General features: G+C 40.4%; 1 protein-coding gene across 2 annotated transcripts in view; it reads right to left on the reverse strand.

Annotated features, from left to right (window-relative positions):
* Positions 1 to 15,867, reverse strand: part of LOC140736262 (death-inducer obliterator 1-like) — a 136,386-nt gene that overhangs the window by 69,080 nt on the left and 51,439 nt on the right. For both annotated transcript variants that reach the window (XM_073062202.1, XM_073062201.1), the window contains exon 4: positions 12,360 to 13,155. In XM_073062202.1, coding sequence (XP_072918303.1) covers positions 12,360 to 13,155 — 796 coding nt within the window. The remainder of the gene's footprint in view (positions 1 to 12,359; positions 13,156 to 15,867) is intronic.

Below are 15,867 nucleotides of genomic sequence, written 5' to 3' on the forward strand. Positions count from 1 at the left end.
ATCAGCAGTGAGTCACTCAGCTCAGAATACCCACCTTCTCGTGTTCTCTTACAGTCACAGTATTTATGTGGCAGGTTGAATTCAACTTCTGGTCAATGACCACCTCAGGAATATGGATGGTGAGGGACACTGCATGGTAATGCCAATGCCTAACATTGACATTGATGCAACTGTTATTTGTCACTGATCAACCTCTGCCTGAATGCCGTCTTGCTCTTGCAGTTTCATTTTCTGAGCAGTTGTAATGGGACTGAATATCCTAATTTCTAACTTTATAATGAAGCAAGATTCTGGATGAAGCAGGTGGAGATAGTGAGATCAAAAACAATGTCCTGGAGAACTCAAGTAATGCTCTAAGGCTGGGATGATTTACAGCCAGCATCTTCCTTTGCGCAAGATACAAATCCAATCATTAATGCACAGTTAAGGGCAACCAATCTACCCCACCCATATGATTCAGTTCTCTGGTCTATGTTTTGACTAAAACTGTAATGATGGATACACAAAGAACTGTAGAAAATCAGAATGCATGCGGATGACCAGGTTATTGGTTCATAGCTAATAATGCCTTGATAGTGCTATCAAGGACACCTTTCATCATTTTGCTGATGCTTCAAACTGCTAACTGCAAAGCTTTGACCATTCCTGTGGGCAACTGTGGCAGTTTCCCCTATTATCAATTTTATGCTGTATTGGAACATTTTGGCAAGAAACATAGATAGCTCTGGGGTATATATTTACAGTATTTCTGGTCCCTCAGCCCTTATTGCATTCTTATCAGTCTTCAAATAAAGTAAAACCACTGGGAAAAACTCAGGTCAGGATACAATGGTGGAGAGAGGATCAGCTAAGGCTCATCAAAACTGAGAGAAAACAGAACAGTCTCAGTAGCATAAGCTGGGGAAGGGCAATAAGTGGAACAAAGGGGAAGGAAACAAGACATTACAGATGCTGAAATCTGAAACAACACAATGTTTTGGAGGAACTCAGCAGGTCAGGCAGCATCTCTGAAGGGAAATATCCACTTGATGCTTCAGGTCGAGATGCTCCTGATTGGCTATTTCCCTCCATTGATGCTGCACCATCCACTGAGGTCTTCTACTATTATGTATACTGGAACCTAGCGAATGTCTGCAGTAGGGTAATGAAGTTATTAAGTAGAAAGTTAAGCCCTTTGCTGCAAGCCCAGATAAAAAGTGTGTTTAGTACTGGAATCATGATCATCTATTATCCTCCTAGACAGAGAAGAAATAGTTCCCAAGTCCACAAATTCCAACCCAATAACGTCTGCATTTAACTGACCTTCCTTCATAATTTCTATTGGTCCCAACAATCAAAATTCCAAACACTTTGTCATCCAGCTCACTCTTCAGCATTTCGAACAGACCCCCCTCGCATCAGTCATTCTTCCATCTTTGCCTACTGTCCCCCAAAGTTTGCCATTTTCACATGCAAACGTAGGCAGTGTATCACCTGTCCTTTCATCGCATCCAGGAACCAATCTTTTTGGGCTTGCACGTTTTCCAAACCACTGTACTGCATTTGGTATTCACAATGCAACCTCCTCTACAATGGAGCAGCCAAATGGAGAAAGAAGGGAATTGTATTTCACAGCAAATGTTCAGTCTGCAGGAGGGACCTGCAGCCTGGCTTTTTAATTAACCATCCACTCCTACTCTAACCTCTGCCTCTGACCTCCATTAGGGCTCGATATTGAATTCTCCAACTCTTGACAGCTTGTTCCTTCTGCTTTAATCAGAATTATCTATGTTTGCTTGTCATTGTTTTCCACGTATATATTCTGGTCTGCTGGGCATGTCTGAATCAGCAAGATTATGGAAACTTCATAATCTTATGTTAGTAGGGAAGTGGTGTTAAATTAAAGGCAGATAAATCCCCAGGGCCAGATGGTCTGCATCCCAGAGTGCTTAAGGAAGTAGCCCAAGAAATAGTGGATGCATTAGTGATAATTTTTCAAAACTCCTTAGATTCTGGATTAGTTCCTGAGGATTGGAGGGTGGCTAATGTAACCCCACTTTTTAAAAAAGGAGGGAGAGAAAAACCGGGGAATTATAGACCGGTTAGTCTGACATCGGTGGTGGGGAAAATGCTAGAGTCGGTTATCAAAGATGTGATAACAGCACATTTGAAAAGAGGTGAAATCATCGGACAAAGTCAGCATGGATTTGTGAAAGGAAAATCATGTCTGACGAATCTTATAGAATTTTTTGAAGATGTAACTAGTAGAGTGGATAGGGGAGAGCCAGTGGATGTGGTATATTTAGATTTTCAAAAGGCTTTTGACAAGGTCCCACACAGGAGATTAGTGTGCAAACTTAAAGCACACGGTATTGGGGGTATGGCATTGATATTGATAGAGAATTGGTAAGAACTTCATTGTCTTATACCCACTGAGCAATGGGAGAAAATTTTACTATTAGTCAATTTGTCTTCTATTTGTGCTAAACATGCCCTAATACAATTTAAGGTTGTACATAGAGCTCATATGTCTAAGGATAAACTTGCTCGATTTTATTCTTATGTTAATCCAACCTGTGACAGATGTCATTCTGATGTTGCTTCATTGACCCATATGTTTTGGTCTTGTCCTTGTTTGCAAAATTACTGGAAAGGTATTTTCAGTATTATTTCAATAGTTCTGAATATCAATTTCCAACCGCATCCTATTACTGCAATTTTCGGTTTACCAATGGCGGATAATAGTCATTTATCCCCCTCATCTCGATGAATGATTGCATTTGTTACATTAATGGCTAGAAGATCTATTTTATTGAATTGGAAAGAAATTAATCCTCCAACTATATTTCAGTGGTTTTCTCAAACTATCTCTTGTTTGAGCTTAGAAAAAATTATAAGTGTTGTCTTTGATCCTTCAGTTAAATTTGAAGAAACTTGGAGACCATTTATTCAACATTTTCATATGAGTTAAATTGTCTTTTCCTAAACCTCACTTTTATTATCCTTAATTATTTGGATGGAGGTTCGGAGTTATTGGCACTACTGTATATATTTGACATTATGCAATGGCCCATGTTGGTTAGTGTTTTGTGTTTTTTTTCCTCTTTTTTTGGGAGGTTTTTTTTTATTTCTTTTGTTCATAAATACTATGAGTTTGGGAGGTTATTATATATTGATTATCATATATTTGAATGTCTACTTAAACTATTAACTATGTACTCTCAAACTCTCTGTATTCATATTTCAATTATGTTTGCTTAAAAATTAATAAAAAGATTTCAAAAGAAAGAAAGAGAATTGATTGGCAGACAGGAAGCAAAGAGTGGGAGTAAACGGGACCTTTTCAGAATGGCAGGCAGTGACTAGTGGGGTACCGCAAGGGCTCAGTGCTGGGACCCCAGTTGTTTACAATATATATTTAATGATTTAGACGAGGGTATTAAATGCAGCATCTCCAAGGTTGCGGATGACATGAAGCTGGGCGGCGGTGTTAGCTGTGAGGAGGATGCGAAGAGGATGCAGGGTGACTTGGATAGGTTAGGTGAGTGGGCAAATTCATGGCAGATGCAATTTAATGTGGATAAATGTGAGGTTATCCACTTTGTTTGCAAGAACAGGAAAACAGATTATTATCTGAACGGTGGCCGATTAGGAAAAGGGGAGATGCAACGAGACCTGGGTGTCATTGTACACCAGTCATTGAAGGTGGGCATGCAGGTACAGCAGGCAGTGAAAAGGGCAAATGGTATGTTGGCATTCATAGCAATAGGATTTGAGTGCAGGAGCAGGAAGGTTCTACTGCAGTTGTACAAGGCCTTGGTGAGACTGCACCTAGAATACTGTGTGCAGTTTTGGTCCCCTAATCTGAGGAAATACATTCTTGCCATAGAGGGAGTACAGAGAAGGTTCACCAGATTGATTCCTGGGATGGCAGGACTTTCATATGAAGAAAGACTGGATCGACTAGGCTTATACTCACTGGAATTTAGAAGATTGGGGGGGGGGGGGGGGGGGGGGGAGAATCTTATTGAAACGTATAAAATTCTAAAGGGATTGGACAGGCTAGATGCAGGAAGATTGTTTCCGATGTTGGGGAAGTCCAGAACGAGGGGTCACAGTTTAAGGATAAAGGGGAAGCCTTTTAGGATCGAGATGAGGAAAAACTTCTTCACACAGAGAGTGGTGAATCTGTGGAATTCTCTGCCGCAGGAAACAGTTGAGGCCGATTCATTGGCTATATTTAAGAGGAAGTTAGATATGGCCCTTGTGCTAAAGGGATCAGGGGGTATGGAGAGAAAGCAGGTACAGGGTTCTGAGTTGGATGATCAGCCATGATCATACTGAATGGCAGTGCAGGCTCGAAGGGCCGAATGGCCTACTCCTGCACCTATTTTCTATGTTTCTATGTTTCAAAATATTAGCATCAGATTACACAAATAAAGCAGCTTAAAGGAACATTAATTACCACATTACTTCACCCCATTACAGATACTCTCTTTCTTCCATCCACTGATCTCCCCTGCCTTTTCCACTGAGTCAGGGATAGTGGTAAGAATTAATAGGACTTGTTTACTTTTCTGTTCTGATGAAGGGTTTTGACTGAAAAGTTAATTGTTTTTCTCTCCAGAGACCTACTGAGTGCTTACAGCGTTTTCTGGTCTCAATTGGCTTCTTTGATATTGAGGATCTTACGCTAAGATTAGGTTCAATCACCAACTTTTCAGTACTAGCTGAAAATACAACAGGTTTGCCTTTGGCACACATGCACTAGGACCTGACTTTACAAGATGTCAAAGTCAGGCAGCTGTCACTAAAAACATTATCCTATTCCAACCACTCCGAAGTTACACATTATGTCTACCTTCCCTTAAATTTGTCTCTATTTTCTTTACTAATAGGGTGTACACATTTTCCACTCTGCTTATCCCACCCCTTCAACCATTTTTGCGCCATGTGAAAGAACTCAGCAAGGATGTGGGAAATCTGAATGATCAATGTTACCTGCTTCCAAGCTACTGTCTTATCATCCTTGGGTGGAATTCACCAAAATCAAATCATAGATTGAAAATCACATTTGCCTACACTAAAATCTATTTGGCTCAATCTTGTCCTATTTCAGTTTCAGCATCCCACTTAACCAGCTGGGGAAATGGGCTGAAAAAATGGCGGATAGAATTTATTGCAGACAAGTGTGAGGTGTTACAGTTTGAGAGGCCAAGCCAGGATAAGATTTATGCAGTGAATAATAGGGCACTGAGGTAGAAGAGACTGAGAATAAAGATCCATAATTCCTCAAATGTGGTATCACAGTAGGCAAGGCCAAAAAGTGCTTTTAGCACACTAGCCTCTGTAAATCAGGGCACTGAGCACAAAAATTGAGATATTGTGCTGAAGTTGTACAAGGCGATGGTGAGGCCTGATTTGGAGTACTGTGTGTACTTCTGGTCCATTACTTACAGGAAACTTCAAGCTTGTAAGAGCGCAGCAGGAGAACTGGGGGTGGGGGGCAGATTTGCTAAAGGCATATAAAATTATGAATGGAATAGATAGGGTGAAGAATGCCTGCACACATTCACCCTAAGTCTGGATAGGTATAGTTGCAAGAAAAAGTTTGTGAACCATTTGCAATTACCTGGTTTTCTGTATTAGTTACTCAAAATGTAGTCTGATCTTCATCTAAATCACAATAATGAATCTGCCTAAATTATAGCACACAAACAATTGTACTTCTTGTCAATACTGAGTACACCATTTAAACAATAATAGTCGGGTTCAAAAAAGTATGCAACCCTCTGGGGTAATAACTTCTACAAAAGCTATTTGAAGTTAGATATTCCACAGGGGTGTCAAACTCAAATACACAGTGGGCCAAAATTTAAAAATCGTTACAAGTCGAGGGCCGGACTGGTTCAGCGTTTATTGCAAAACTTATTGAAATGAATTTATTACACATATTAACCTGGAACTAACAAAGCTTAGGTTATTGCCTACAAAAACAACATTGAACATTAAATAAATAAAAAATCAGTTGCATTTATTTCTTATGGCTTTATCTGCAGTTTTTCCGGAGTAATTTCTAATGAAAACATTTTTCCACAGGCCAACACTCTGTGATTCACACTAGTCTAAGCCAGATACTTGGCATCTCATCTTGGATGCAAGTTCATCAATGTTTGGAGTCAGGCTCTGAGCTGAGGAAATCCTCAGAATTGAGTGAAGGTGTTCAACAGAAAGACGACTCCTGTGTGATGTTTTGTTTATCTTCATCAAAGAGAACAGTTGTTCACACAGATATGTGCTGCCAAACATAGAGAGCATTTGAGCAGCTTGGGTACGCAGCTGGGGCATTGTGTCGGGAATGAAACGTAGAAACTGTGCAGCGCCCACCGAGTCATACTTTGCCTTGAGTGTGTCACTACATTGGAGTTCAATCAGCTCCATTTGTATGTTGGTTGGTGCGCTTTCCCTGTCAGCTGCAAATGGATTAATGAGCAGTTCAAACCTGCTTTTTTGGGCTTCAAAGTCAGCAAATCGCCGTGTGAAGTCGGCACCAAGTATGCCAAGTTTTTCAGCAAACTTTGCACGTGGGAACACTGCGGTAGAAACCTGCTCTTTCATAGTTTGGCAACACGGAAAATGGCTCAAGTTTTCTTGCTGCGTCTGCGTCTCCCACAGGCGCAGCTTGGTTTTAAAAGCCCTCACTGCAGCGTACATGTCTGTGATCACACGACCCCGCCCCTGAAGCTGCAGGTTGAGCACAATGAGATGGCTCGTGATGTCACACAGAAACGCCATTTCACAAAGCAACTTTTTATCCCGGAGCTCTGTTGTGTCTTTCCTTTTGCTTTCCATGAACTGACAGATCTCCTCACGCAACTCGCAAATCTTTTCAGCACTTTTCCTTGGCTTAACCATCGCACCTCTGTGTGATAGGGCAAATCATTATATTCTGAACCCAACTCCTCCAGAAACGACTTGAACTCGCGGTGATTCAAACCTTTGGCTCTTATGAAGTTAACTGCTCGTGTTATGGTGCTCATTATATGTTCCTTTTTCAAGGCTTTGCCACACAACGTTTGGTGTATGATGCAGTGATAAGCTGTCAGCTCACCTGCGCCATTTTCACTGATTTTGATTTAGCGATCTCTGCTGCCACAATAAAACTAGCCTTTACAGCAGCCTCACTTTGTGTTTTGGCTTTTGTGAACATAGCCTGCTGTGACGCCAGACTTCTTTTCAACTCTTCTACCTTCTGGAGCTTCTGTTTCTTGTCCAGATGCTTGTATTTGTCGTGGTGTTTCGTTTCATAGTGTCGTCTTACATTATATTCTTTAATTACAGCCACACCGTCTCCGCACACAAGACAAACAGGTTTGCCCTTTATATCTGCGAACATATACTCTGCCTCCCACCTGCCTTGAAAACCCCTGTTTTCAAAGTCCACCTTTCGTTCAGCCATTTTTGGGGTGAGGGATAGCTGAAAGTTGACCACACGTGACTAGCGCCATAAGGATGCTGATGAGAGAGTAAGGCAAGCGCGAGCAATGCACTGGCAGTGCATTGTGGGATTTGTAGTATTAGTGGTGCATGTAATATACCGGCGGGCCAGCTCTAATAGAAAAAAAATTTATTCATTAATGATATTCAGGAAATAAACCAGGGAAACCGAATAAACACTAAAAACCCTGAAAACCTGGTACCTGAATAAACTCAGCATTAGCCATATCATATGCCATAGGCGCTTCGATTATTGGGGCCAGCTTTAATAGTAATTAGATTTTATCTCGCGGGCCAAAGAGAATTCCACCGCGGGCCGGATTTGGCCCGCGGGCCTTGAGTTTGACATATATGCCATACAAAGAGATGAGATTGGAGGTGTGGGTTGTAGAACTGCTCTGCCCTATTAAAAAAAGACACAAAGTCAGATTACTGAGAGAGTCTGCTCTTCTCAAGAAAAAAATCTGTTTATGTGCACCATGCCTCAATCAAAACTTTCAGAGGACCTTAGAATTGTAGAGATACATGAAGCTGGAAAAGGCTACAAACACATTTCTAAACACCTGTGCTCATCAGTCCACAATAAGAGAAACTGTCTACAAATGGAGGAAACTGTTGCAACTCTCCCTAGGAGCGGGCATCCTGCAAAGATCAGATCAAGAGTACAGAACGCAATGCTGAAGGTGAAAAAGAAACCAAAAGAAACAGCAAAAGGCCTGCAGAAACTCTAGAACTTGCTGGTCTCTGTTCATGTGTCCACTTTAAGAAAAACACTGAACAAGAATAGTTTTCACGAAAGGACACCATGGAGGAAACCACTGCTCTCCAAAGAAAACATTGCTGCACACCTCAGGATTACAAAAGGCCACTTAGATGTTCTACAATGCTTCCAGGACAATGTGTTGCAGATAGATATGACAAAAGTTGAACTTTTTGGCAGAAATGCACATCGCTATGTTTGGAGGACGAATGAATAGGGTACTGCACACCAACGCCAAAACATCATCCCAACTGTGAAGCATAGTGGAAGGAGCATCATGGCTTGGGGCTGCTTTGCTGCCTCAGGGTCTGGACAGCTTGCCATTGTTGAGGGAACAATGAATTCAGAATTGTATCAAGATATTTTACAGGAGAATATCAGGCTAGCAGTCTGTCGTGAATGGAGATAAGACTAATAACCCTCTCATTACCTCTACAACTCTTACTGGCCCTCAGGTGCTTGCCATACCTTTAAGCAACTCAAGTTTATAAACTGGAAAACTACTCACCACGGATCAGAACTGAGAAAGTCTCTCGGACAAATGGTGTAAAGTCTTCTAGACAACACAGCAAGTCCAGTTGCCTTGATTTAGTACTGCTTGATACAACAGAATGGCTTAAAAAGAAAATTCCTGTTTTGGAATGGCCAAGTCAAGTCCTGACCTTAATCCTATAGAAATGTTGCAGAAGGACCTGAAGCAAGTGGTTCATGCAAGGAAGCCCACCAACATCCCCGAACTGAAGCAGTTTTGTAAGGAGGAATAGCCTAAAATTCCTCCAAGCTGATGTGCAGGACTGATCAACAGTTACCGGAAACATTTGATTGAAGTTACTGCTGTAACTTCAAGGGCCACACCAGTTACCAAAAGGTTCACATTACCCTTTCTAACTAATACATGTAATATTGGACACAAACTGCTGGTGGAATGCAGCAGGCCAGGCAGCATCTATAGGAAGCACTGTTGACGTTTTGGGCCGAGACCCTTCATCGAACATCGACAGTGCCTCTTCCTATAGATAGATGCTGCCTGGCCTGCTGCGTTCCATCAGCATTTTGCATGTGTTGCTTGAATTTCCAGCAATTTGTAATATTGGATCATTTTTCTCAATAAATAATTGAACGAGCATAATCTTTTTGTTATTTATTAAATTGGGTTCTCTATCTAGTTTTAGGACTTACATGAAGATCTGATCACATTTTAAGCCATTTATGCAGAAATAGAGAAAATTCTACAAAGTTCACATTTTCTAGCACCACTGTACATGTGACAAAGCTAACCTTATTATTTTATTTAATTATTTAGAGAAACAATGCGGAACAACCCATGCTGCCCAACAACCCACCTATTTGAACGCAGCCTAATCACAGAACAATTTACAATGAGCAAGTACGTCTTTGCACTGCGGTAGAAAACCAGAGCATCCACAGGAAACTCACATGGCCACGGGGGGAGTGTGTACACACTCCTTAGAGGCAAACTTATTCTAGTTTGCTTGGTTGCAACTACTTAGGAAGCTATCTGGTCCATAGAGAGTTACAACAATGTCAATTGTGCATTTGGCTTCTCCAGATTCCCAAGTTGTTTTTGACCAGTATTTGTCAGAATTGTAGAGATGCACGAAGCATGATGCAAAAGGCCGGCTGGTGATGTAGTGGCATCAGCACCAGACTTCGGAGCGAAGGCTCCCAAGTTCGAATCCAGCCAGCTTCAAAAACCTGGAAAGGGATAGGCTCTGCCGGGTTTCAGATGCCCAAGACATGCTGTATGATGAGCAATCACCAAAAAGATTGGTGCAAAAAGCAGTCATGATGACTCCAGCAGGAGTTAAGGGCGCGCGCGCGCACACACACACACACGAAGCATGACACAAAAACAGTTCATCAGTCCACAGTGAGAGAATTACTACTCTCCCTAGGAGTGGGCATTCTGCAAAGATCACACCAAAAGCACAACGTGCAATGCTGAAGTGAAAAAGAACCCAAGGGTAACAACAAAAGACCTGCAGGAATCTTTAGAACTTGCTAAAATGTCTGTTCATGTGTCCACTAAGAATGGTGTTCATGGAAGGACACCATGGAGGAAACCACTGCTAGCCAAAAAAACACTGCTGCACATTTCAAGTTTGCAAAAGACCACCTGCATGTTCCACAACACTTCTGGGACATGTTCTGTAGACAGGTAAGACAAAAGTTGAACTTTCTGGCAGAAATACACCTTGCTATGTTTGGAAGAAAAAGGCCACTACACACCAACACCTCATCCCAACTGGACGGACTGTCATGGTTTGGAGTTGCTTTGTTGCCTCAGAGAATGGACAGCTTGCAATCTTTGAGGGAACATTGAGGCGTTTTACAGAAGAATGTCAGGGTAGCGGTCCATCATCTGAAGCTTGACAGAAATTTAATGATGCAACAAGACAATGATCCGAAACACAAGAGTAACAACAACAGTTTAAGAAGAAAATTCATGTTTTGGACTGGTCGAGACTTTAATCCAATTGAGATGCTGTAGCAAGACCTGAAGAGGGCTGTTCAAGGTATCCCAGAAATATTAATAAACTGAAACAAGTTTTGCATGGAAGAATGGCCTAAAATTACTCCTTGTCGTTGTGTAAGACTAATCAGCAGCTACAGGAAATGTTTGATGGAGGTTATTACTGCTAAAGTTATTAAATTCAAGGATTCACATACTTTTTTTCCAGCCTGGACTGTGAATTTCCTTTCAAAAGCTAGAACAGAATTAAGCAGCCAAATAGCCTTGTTCGGTGTTGATCTATTTAGCTTTCCTTCATTGCAATAATCACATTTCCAATACCCTCCTGACGAAGGGTTTCGGCCCGAAATGTTGACAGTGCTTCTTCCTATAGATGCTGCCTGTCCTGCTGCGTTCCACCAGCATTTTGTGTGTGTTGCTCCAATATTTTCCCTTTCCTTTGATGCAATCCAGAGTACAAGACACTATAAAAACATGCAAAGCTTCATGTAGGTTTTTCTGTGCCTGGATTCAAGGGCTTCCTACCCAATGTTTCCACCTCTCGGAAGAACTCCACAAGCCCTCTATCACACCTTCATTGTCATAACAAACTGAACAGCTACCCCTTTTCCATTAGCCAACCTCTCACATGTGCAGTTAGGATCATCTACTTACTATCGTCTTGCATAATCTGGGCTTTAAGGAGGTATCAAATATTACTAAAAACCTTTGGATGAAAGTTACAAATAGCTTCGTAATATCGAATAATGCTGCTGCGCAGGTTGACAGTATTGTTAAGGCGACATACGGTGTGTTAGCTCATCAACCCTGGACTGAGTTCAAGAGCTGTGAGGTAATGTTACAGCTATACAAGACCTTAGTCAGACCCCACTTAGAGTACTGTGTTCAGTTCTGGTCACCTCACTACAGGAAGAATGTGGGTACCATAGAGAGAGTACAAAGATTTACAAGGATGTTGCCTGGATTGGAGAGTGTGCCTTGTGAGAATAGGTTGAGTGAACTTGGTCTTTTCTCCTTGGAGCGACGGAGGATGAGACGTGACCTGATAGAAGTGTATAAGATGATGAGAGGCATTAATCGTGTGGACAGTCAGAGGCTTTTTCCCAGGGCTGAAATGGCTAACATGAGAGGCATGGTTTTAAGGTGCTTGGAAGTAGGTACAGAATGATGTCAGGATAAGTTTTTCCACGCAGAGAGTGGTGGGTGCGTGGAATGCACTGTCAGCAACAGTGGAGGAAGCAGATACAACAGGGTCTTTTAAGAGACTCTTAGATAGGTACATGGAGCTTGGAAAAATAGAGGGTTATACGGTAGGGTAATTCTAGGCAGTTTCTAGAGTAGGTTACATGATCGGCATAACATTATGGGCTGAAGGGCCTGTAATGTGCTATAGATTTCCAGATTCTAATTATATTAATAGATGGCTTTGTCAGTTTCAAATGCCCCATTGAAATGTAAGCTTACAAATCTGAAAGCATTGATAGCTTCTAGAAGCTCTGTCTGCCATTCTGTTAATAGTGTAAGAATTATTTAATAATAAGACCATATGACATAGAAGAATTAGCACAATTGAAAAACTAGGCTGTTACAGAGACTAAAAATTGGGTTTCCTGAAGCCAGGCCACTTACCTGTTGCTGTGTGGTTGACGACATATGCAATACAGTTTATCAGGGTCATTGTAGCCACTGTCTGACTGAATAACTAAGCTTTCATCATCTTCAGTCTCTGACTTAGTCCCAGATTGAGAAGTAGATTCTTTTTCCTTTTGAACAGTGCCACTTTTAGCACTTTTCTTTGCAGGAATAATTATTTGCTTCTTAGCTTTGGCAGTGCCAAACGACTTTGATTCTTTTCTGACTTTAGTTGCTTCTGTACTTTTTTCCTGGCTTTTCTGAGTATTCTGTGGTGAATCAGACTGTTCCTGACCGCGCCGCTTTCTCAACTGGTTCTGGAGTTCTTTTAATGTAAGTTCATCACTGTCACTATTGGTGCTGTTATCTTCATCAGAGTTGACCTCTTCATTAATTGCTTCAGCATTACTAGAACCCAGGTCCAGTGAGCCAATGCCTTTTTCTTCAATTTCTGCGCTGCCATCAGAACCTGTCCCTGCTTCAGAAGTTGCAATAGACGATAATTCACCACCTTCAAGGTCTGTCAGTCGGCGGTAACGTTTTTGAGCTGCTGAAATAAATTCTTGAACTCGAGCAGATCGCTGAGTCTGCCGCCTGCTCCTTCGGAGTGAAGGTGTTAACTGTTCAGAGTTTTCACTTGGGGTAGTGTCAGAGTTCTCCGCATCAATAGCATTTTCTCGCTTTGCGATAGTTGTCTGCCGGAATCCCCAAGTCTTTTTAAATTCTTTACTGGTTGGGTGAATAATTTTTGGAGAGTTATCTTTGTTTTCGTCCTCTTTACTCTCCTCAATGGCTAATATAAAAATATAGGAAACATAAAATATAGAAAACATTATAGCAAAAAGAACTTTAGCTTTCCTAATCAAAGTATATATGCAAAAATCCAAACATCAAAACGAAAAATGATCCTGTGTTTCAACTAGGATAGATAACGTGGCAGACAGGTGAGTCTGCAGAAGGTCAGACTTGCAAAATGCATTCAGGAGACTTGTGGTTGATTATCCACGAGGATGAATGAGTGTTTTTGGAGAACATTGCCTTGGTAAATTAAGTAATTACAAGGGGGTTTATGAACGCTCCTGGATATCACACTTTAGGGGGAATATATATTGGCTTTACTGGAGTACAAATATATAGCAGGATAATACTTGGATTCTAAGAATTAGAAGGTGTGGAATCGCATAAATTTCTCGTATAGCCATTACTATCATTATTATCTCATTACTCTTTTAAACACTCCATACTTGGCTCTTGCATTTTGTTTTTTGCACTTTTGATGTTCCTCTCTTGCATTGTATATTTCTTATTTTCATGTACTTGCTTTTTTCTTCCTCCCTTCACAATGGTAGCTATAATTTAATTCACAAACATCCATCACATGAGCGCTCGCTCACACACATATCACTCCCATGCTTGCATTCTTTGCCTGCTTATTTATCCTCCCTGAACAAACACAAAGTTAAAATGCTAGATTAACTTAATTACATGACAATAGAACAGTAAGGAAGGGAAATGTGCAGGCCACAAAATGACACACAGTGACCCAGAGAACCAATATCTCTGAAGTAATTTTAAAACTTAATTCTGGACATTTCCAAGGATAAAATTCATGGCCCAACCCTGGTTTCCAGAATAATTGATTGATAGGTAGCTAAGAGTCAACAACAATCATGTGAAACCTAAGTCACAGAGACTAGAACTAAGAATGCAAGATTTTATTTTCTTTAGGACCTTTGTGAACAGGGTTTTCTTTGTGGTCACTTTTATTAGCTCAACAATATAATGATCTCACCATTACATGTATTTTTCTTGCAAAGAAAAGGCATTTCAGGATGTATCTTGTATACACTTCTCTGACATTAAATGTACCTTTGAAACCTTAAAAACCATGTCTCTAATTCAATATTCTCATATATAGACAAATAGGAAGAAAGTTAGTTTTGTAAGGAATGTAATCCTAGTAAGAGGAAATTGTAATATGTGGTATCTAAATCAGGACAAAGATTAAACCAGAGACTACCAGAGGGGGGAGAAAAATCTCTCCAAGAAGCATGATGCATTGGCTCACTAAAACAGGACTTCAAGGAGTATCATTGTTTATTTAAAAAAATCAAGATCATTTAACAATTTAGTGTCAATTTGGTGTGAATTTAGTGTGAATAGTGTGAACTATCATACATCCTAAATAAAACAATCCTACCAAAAAACTAATTTAACATAATATACCTCATCCTGCCAGCTTGTTATGGATTGAGGGAAATTGGAGGGGATGATACAAGATAAGGAAGAAAGAAGGACGTAGATTTTATACTTCAATGTTTAATTTTTAATATACAGTCAGCCCTCCTTATCCGTGAGGGATTGGTTCCAGGACCCTTTGTGGATACCAAAATTCACGGAGGCTCAAGTCCCTTATTCAACCTGTCTCAGTGCGATGAACATTAGGACCCTGGCGGCAGAGATCTGAATCCGCAGTGTTTCTGTTCACGAAAATAATCACTATCACGATTGAAAATAAAGTGAAAATAATAAACAATCAGGACAATTTTAAAGGATAAAGTGAGAAAGGTTCTGCCCCAATGAAAGCTACAATTATTACTAAGCAACGCAGTGGTTTAATTATTGGGTTTTGGGTTTTTGATCCCCCACATCAACCAGTCATGGTGGAGAGCGCACTTGGGAGCGGTCTGTCACTGGATCGAACTGGAGTCCAGCGCTGAAACACACATTCTTAAGTGTTTTATATGCACAGAAAGGTAAAATATATACTATATACTAAGACAAATGTTTGACTAACTGACACTAAATAATACCAGATGTACCTGTTCCGACTTACTTAGTAAGAGAACTTCCACTTTTTTTCAATCCCGATCCACGATAACCCACGCCCATTCTCCCGTATACTTTAAATCATCTCTAGATTACTTATAATACCTAATACAATGTAAATGCTATGTAAAATAGTTGTTATACTTCATTGTTTAGGGAATAATGACAAGAAAAAAAGTCTGTACATGCTCGAACAAGTGCTGGAAAGCACTTCTGGGTTTTCGTGATTCGCAGTTGGTTGAATTCGCGGAGAAGGAGGGCCGACTGTATGTTAAAGTACAAAACAGGCATACGCATTCAATTATGGTCATTTTTATAAATCTATAATCGGAAAATAGTCAAACATATTTGCACTCTCTACTCCTTTAACAGCATTCAGTAAGTGCTAAATGATTCTGATTCTTTGAAATAATGAAGTGAAAGAATAATTATAGGTGTAGGACAGATAGAACATTGGAAGCAAGAATTTGGTCAATTAAAAACTAGAGAAGGAGCAATAAATATACCAGCTACTCATCAGTTTAACATTACAGTTTCACCAAGATAGTACCAAGCAATACAAGACGGTTAAACTTAGATTAGTTTTTTTTTGGAACAGTAATTTTTATTTGCTTTAAGTGCTTAATGCTATGAAGATATAAACAAAAGAGGTAAAAACAACCCTTCCAGAAGTACT

This window comes from Hemitrygon akajei, chromosome 11 (assembly GCF_048418815.1).
Source record: "Hemitrygon akajei chromosome 11, sHemAka1.3, whole genome shotgun sequence".
NCBI classification, from domain to species: domain Eukaryota; kingdom Metazoa; phylum Chordata; class Chondrichthyes; order Myliobatiformes; family Dasyatidae; genus Hemitrygon; species Hemitrygon akajei.